Here is a 6,039-nt window from a genome sequence, read left to right on the forward strand (position 1 = left end):
CTCGCCGGATCTTTTCAGCGGGTCGCGATTCCGATCCGGTAGTAGATTTATTCGTGAAGCAGCTGCTCTTGAGTTTGTGGCGTTCAATAACGCACCTTTTTATGATGCGTACGCCGGAACGCACGAGAGGTGGGAAAAGAATTTAGTCTGTGACACGGGACATTTTTACCGCCGAAAATTTAAAACGTAAAAAATAATTTATAATGTTTAATAACTAATGTAATATAATTACTTAGAATTGTTTATGTCGCTACAACAATAAAATTTATATTGTTTCAACTGTGGTGTTAATTATATAAAGCACGACTTTACGGCGACATAAAGAAGGGACTCTATATGAGCTCCCTCAAGTTGTTAGGTCTCCTTTGGAGGCGCTCGAGTAAATCCCACCCTTTCTGGCTGAGCCCTTGTTCGCCCACCTGCCCTGGTAAAACTGGAAAGGCCTCCGGGCCACCGGTAATTTCTCAAATATAAAAAATTGTTTTTTTTAAATCGTGATTCATACTCGGCAGTAGTAGACAGATTTTTCGTTTCGATTTGTGGCTTCAATTTGTCTCGGACGAATTGCCCCAGCGAGTAGCAAATCAATTTCGACATTTCCATTTAAAAATCACAAATTACCTTATAGTAACGGTCTCTTATTTATTCAACTACGGGATTAATAATTTAGAAAATTGATTTCATAAATCATCGCGATGTTTTACAATCGATGTAGTCGACTAGGTCAACCCTGAAAAGTTGTCGCCTCTTTGACTCGACTGATTTGGGCATCTCTAGTTCGCGGTTGATGGTCGGCCATCACCGTAGGTTTCGTGTTCTTTTAACACGTGCTACCGGACCTGACGCTTCAGGGAGTCGTCGCTCTTCAAACCATTTTCAAAAATGTCTGAAACATTAAAACTCCGAGGAACTCTTAGAGGCCACAATGGCTGGGTTACTCAAATTGCAACTAATCCGAAATACCCGGACATGATCTTATCTTCCTCTCGAGGTAAGTTTGCTAATAAATCCAGATACATCTTTACAATCATTATCTCAATAACCGTACAAATATGCAATAAGCTGGGTTAAATACATATCAGTTTTCTTGTATACTACCATTTACCAACAAAATAACATGATGAATAAGACTTTGCCACGCGATTGTTGTGAGCGGCAAGCGGATATGGGGCTGAATATTTTGTTACTGTAGGATCCAATATACATATAGAAAATGAGACATTCGAATAAAATTTGAAATTTATCTTCAGACAAAACCCTCATCGTGTGGAAGCTGACCAGAGACGAAAACAACTACGGTATACCTCAAAAGCGTTTATACGGTCATTCGCACTTCATTTCTGATGTTGTGCTGTCTAGTGACGGTAATTACGCCCTTTCCGGTTCTTGGGACAAGACTTTGCGTTTGTGGGATCTCGCTGCAGGCAAGACTACCAGACGATTCGAGGACCATACTAAGGTGTGACAGAACTCTTAATTTTGTTAGGGTGTAAATGCTGATTATGCACTGAAGATAATCCTAAGTGCCTATGCGAGGCAGAAGACTAGTGTTTTGTGCCTTTGCGAGGCAGAAGATTGTGTTTGTGTTGTAAAAGTCTGAGGTAAGATGGTAGTATAATTATAGTATTGTAAATATACCGACCATCATACAACAGTCTGTTAACAATTCAAAGTGTAGTTGAATTGATAAGTTTTTTGTTTATATCACAGGATGTACTCTCGGTAGCCTTCTCAGTTGACAACCGTCAGATAGTTTCTGGTTCTCGCGACAAGACTATCAAACTCTGGAACACCCTTGCGGAGTGCAAGTATACCATCCAAGATGATGGACACAGCGATTGGGTGTCATGTGTCAGATTCTCACCCAATCATGCCAACCCCATCATTGTATCCTGTGGTTGGGACAGAACTGTCAAGGTTAGTGTATTATTTATGAAAAGGGTTATAAATTGCCTTGATTCCTTCAATGCTTAGATGTATCAAAAGTCTAATCTAGTTCGTAAATTATCGTTTAGCGTTCACAGCTGTTGAAAAATATATTAGGTACTTGTCTCATCCAAAAAAAAAGACTTCCTGAGGTATACCTAAAAGCTAATATACAAATCCTCATGAGCCTCATTATTGATTTGTCATAATTCAAATTTAAATAAATATGAATGTTCAGCTTTATATTAGAGTTCTAACAAATAAAATACTTATTCTAGGAATCTGTTTATAAATCTTAATCAATGGTTTTTTTTTGTGCACAGGTCTGGCATCTCACTAACTGTAAGCTCAAGATTAACCATTTGGGTCACTCTGGCTACCTGAACACTGTTACTGTATCACCTGATGGCTCTTTGTGTGCATCTGGTGGTAAGGACATGAAGGCGATGTTGTGGGATCTGAATGATGGCAAACACCTCCACACCTTAGACCACAATGATATCATCACGGCCTTGTGCTTCTCACCCAACAGATACTGGCTATGTGCTGCCTTCGGACCTTCCATCAAGATCTGGGTATGTATCGATTTAATTAATAACTAAAATTTAGGAAATATTTTCCATTAAGGTTCTATAATTCATAAGTGGCAACCATGCGTTGGAAGGTACCACAGTGATGCCCTCTAAGTAGATTGCCAACCTGGTGGTTTTTATCGAAAGTGATTGAAGGTGTAAATGCGGGTACCACTTACTCAAGCATATCTAGCTGTAAATGTCTTTTAGCTGTTAAAGATATATTTGGAAAATATAAATAACAAAAAATCACTTCTAAAAAAAATACATATTATTAAACTGCTTTTTTACAGGATCTGGAAAGCAAGGAGATGGTTGAAGAGCTCAGGCCTGAAATCATTAACCAAACGCAAACTTCCAAGACAGACCCTCCTCAGTGTCTCTCCCTAGCGTGGTCTACTGATGGACAAACCTTATTTGCTGGTTACTCAGATAATACTATAAGAGTGTGGCAGGTTTCCATCTCAGCCCGATAAGCTTAATTGTCAACATTAATTTCATTTATTTTTGTGTTCTTTACTCATTCCTTGGATGATTGACTCTTTAAGTGATTTTTCTACTTGTTTCAATTCTTGACAGTGTTGAATTATGTTAAGGATGAAAATAAATGAAATTGTGTAAATTTTCGAAACTAGCATTTTATTGATCTCCTTGTAAGTTTAAGATAAGAAATTGAATAGTGCTTATTTTAATGTATTGTTATGTAAATAAAATACGACCTTTTCGTACCCAAATGACTTCATTTATTATAATGTAAATTTACATACAAAAATACAAAAGGATAATGACAATACCAACCCATACCATAATGACAATACCAACCCAACCTCAACCCCTCTAGTGAATCATAATTCTCTACAAAAATAGTCTTTTTAAAACTTTTTTAATTTAATTAATAAATATTGTTGAAGGATTATCAGGGTGGCGGCGATAATTAGACACGAAGATAATAAGTTCTCTTTAATGCACGTTGCGACGGGTAGAGTACAAAAAGGGGTTGAAATATGCTAACCGCCGGTATTTATACAATCCGTTTTGACCTACTTTAATACAATACAATCCGTCTTGACCTACTTTAATACAAACTTAATAGGTAATATTAAATATTGTTTATCTTAATTATTCTGTTGATTATTTACGTACAATTATTACTTATTACTTAATAATATCAAGTTATATAATTTTATAACATTAAAGGTTTATTACGCCGCGGCGCCGGAAGCTGTCAAGCGGAAGGCGCCATAAAATATAAGTATAAAGAAATATGAATCAACTATTTTCTTGATTACAAAATTACTATTTATAAAACAAAAATAAGTTCTATATATTACCTAATCATTAGGATGTACCTGAACTAGTTTGTAAATAATCGCTCACATATTAAGTATGTGAGGCCGGAAGTGTTACTTGATAACAAAAATATAATTGTACAACTTAAATAACAAAAGGGCTTATTGCGCCGGTATGAATCAATTATTCATTTGATTATAAAATCACTAATTATATTATAAAACAATAATTAAATAATGGTTCACATATTATGTGAGGCCGGAAGTGTTACTCGATAACATTCGGCTATCCTGTGTATGCCGTGTCCCACGGCGATCAGCGCTGCTAATGGTGTCTGGGTTGTTGCTGGTGTATGGCACCTGGAATTGACATGTTTAAGCAGCAATTAAATCTTATATTGTCTAATTTATACGACTTTTATTAATCCTAGATCACACAATTTTTATTTAGCCTACTTCACACAGATTGTATGTCTTAAATTATTTTGTCTTGGCTCACACAGCTTTTATTTGTTATATATCACACAGCTTTAATTTTTTTTTTTATATCACACAGCTTTTATTTGTTACACATCACACAGCTTTTATTTGTTACACATCACACAGCTTTTATTTGTTACACATCACACAGCTTTTATTTGTTACACATCACACAGCTTTTATTTGTTACACATCACACAGCTTTTATTTGTTACACATCACACAGCTTTTATTTGTTACACATCACACAGCTTTTATTTGTTACACATCACACAGCTTTTATTTGTTACACATCACACAGATTTTATTTGTTACACATCACACAGCTTTTATTTGTTACACATCACACAGCTTTTAATTTGTTACACATCACACAGCTTTTATTTGTTCTATATCACATAGCTTTTATTGTAACTTATGCAGCTTCTATCCTGAAGTAGTTTGATTTTGTTTTATCTGATATCTGATACTAAATATTAATAGAACGAATGAATACATATTTTGTTCAACAGTTTATTTCTGAATACAATATTTGTTTCGTACACTTTTGATCTATTACTATACTTTCATAGCTTTGTATTAATTACTTAATACTTAACATCCTTATTAATTGACCAACATTATTTATTATTTTACTATCAACTCTCTAATAAGTCTATCAAATCATCTCTATCAACCTCATGGTCACTGCCACTGCTATCGTCGGAAATGGAAGATTTGTAAGGTCGGAGGACTTCACCGCGAACAACAGCAGTAAATTTTCGATAACCTTTCATGCCTTTAATACTACATATAGTATAGCGATCTAACGACTGTTCTGCTTTGCATACCCTATAGGGTCCTGTATACAACCCGTTAAGTTTCCTAGTTATATTAGCGCTTTCTCTGGTTATTCCCCCTTTCCAAAGTACCAGTTGTCCCACCGAGTACTTAATGCATTTTTTATGAGATCGATCAAACCTATCCTTCATAAGTGTCATACGTTTGTCAATACTCAATTTAGCCGCGTTTCGCCTTTCTTCTAACGCTTTCGCTTGACTTTCGAAGTCATTGGGTTCTCCAGTAGGGTATGCCGGTAAGCGCGAATTGGGATGCCCAAATAATAACTTAAAAGGAGCAAAACCAGTAATTGCGTGAGGAGTGTTATTAATGCCCCAAACTATATCAATTAGGTGATCATCCCAGGTGCATTCGCTATTAGACATAGTGTTCAATCCGTTAATCAAAGTTCGATTTACCCGTTCTACTTGGCCATTCGACCTAGGACTGGCAATGGCATTCAAAATATGTTTAAATTGCATTTCTTCTGAAAATTGTTTGAAATACCGGCTAGTAAACGCTTTGCCTCTATCTGTAATAATCCTGTTAGGATTTCCAAACTGCGAAATGATCTCTTTCAATTGTTTTATAGTTTCCATGGAGCTACAACTTTTGACAGGTTTTGCAAATACAAACTTTGTGAACGAATCTATAACAACTAGTATATACGCGTTTCCTTTACGTGTTTTTACAAATGGGCCTAAATGGTCAACATGTAACGTATGCATCGGGATGGCCACCTTCTCGATCGGATGTAGTTCTCCCTGTAATTTACCGTGCTCTCCTTTGCCGTAAGCACATTGAAGACATGACTTAATATATTTCCGAATAAATCTAGTCATGCCCTCGAACCAAAACTGTGCCTTAATAGTTTTTTCGCACTTATCAAAACCAACGTGTCCTATTTGGTCATGAAATTTTTGTAATAATCCCCATTTTGCCAATTTAGGTAT

At 35.9% G+C, this 6,039-nt stretch overlaps 1 protein-coding gene across 2 annotated transcripts; it reads left to right on the forward strand.

Annotated features, from left to right (window-relative positions):
- The first annotated feature begins 790 nt into the window (after positions 1–790).
- Positions 791–3,129, forward strand: Rack1 (Receptor of activated protein kinase C 1). Of its 2 annotated transcripts, none has more exons than XR_016325045.1 (5): positions 791–991; positions 1,251–1,601; positions 1,711–1,917; positions 2,250–2,501; positions 2,792–3,129. XR_016325045.1 is itself a non-coding variant. In XM_028184830.2 (5 exons), exons 1-5 carry the CDS (start codon positions 883–885, stop codon positions 2,972–2,974), a joined length of 960 nt encoding a protein of 319 aa, XP_028040631.1. In that variant the 5' UTR covers positions 791–882; the 3' UTR covers positions 2,975–3,129. The 2 variants fall into 2 exon arrangements, 1 of the variants encoding a protein (XP_028040631.1); XM_028184830.2 differs by having other exon boundaries at positions 1,251–1,459.
- The last annotated feature ends 2,910 nt before the right edge of the window (positions 3,130–6,039 follow it).

The sequence above is a fragment of the Bombyx mandarina genome, chromosome 03 (assembly GCF_030267445.1).
Source record: "Bombyx mandarina strain Sakado chromosome 03, ASM3026744v2".
NCBI classification, from domain to species: Eukaryota; Metazoa; Arthropoda; class Insecta; order Lepidoptera; family Bombycidae; genus Bombyx; species Bombyx mandarina.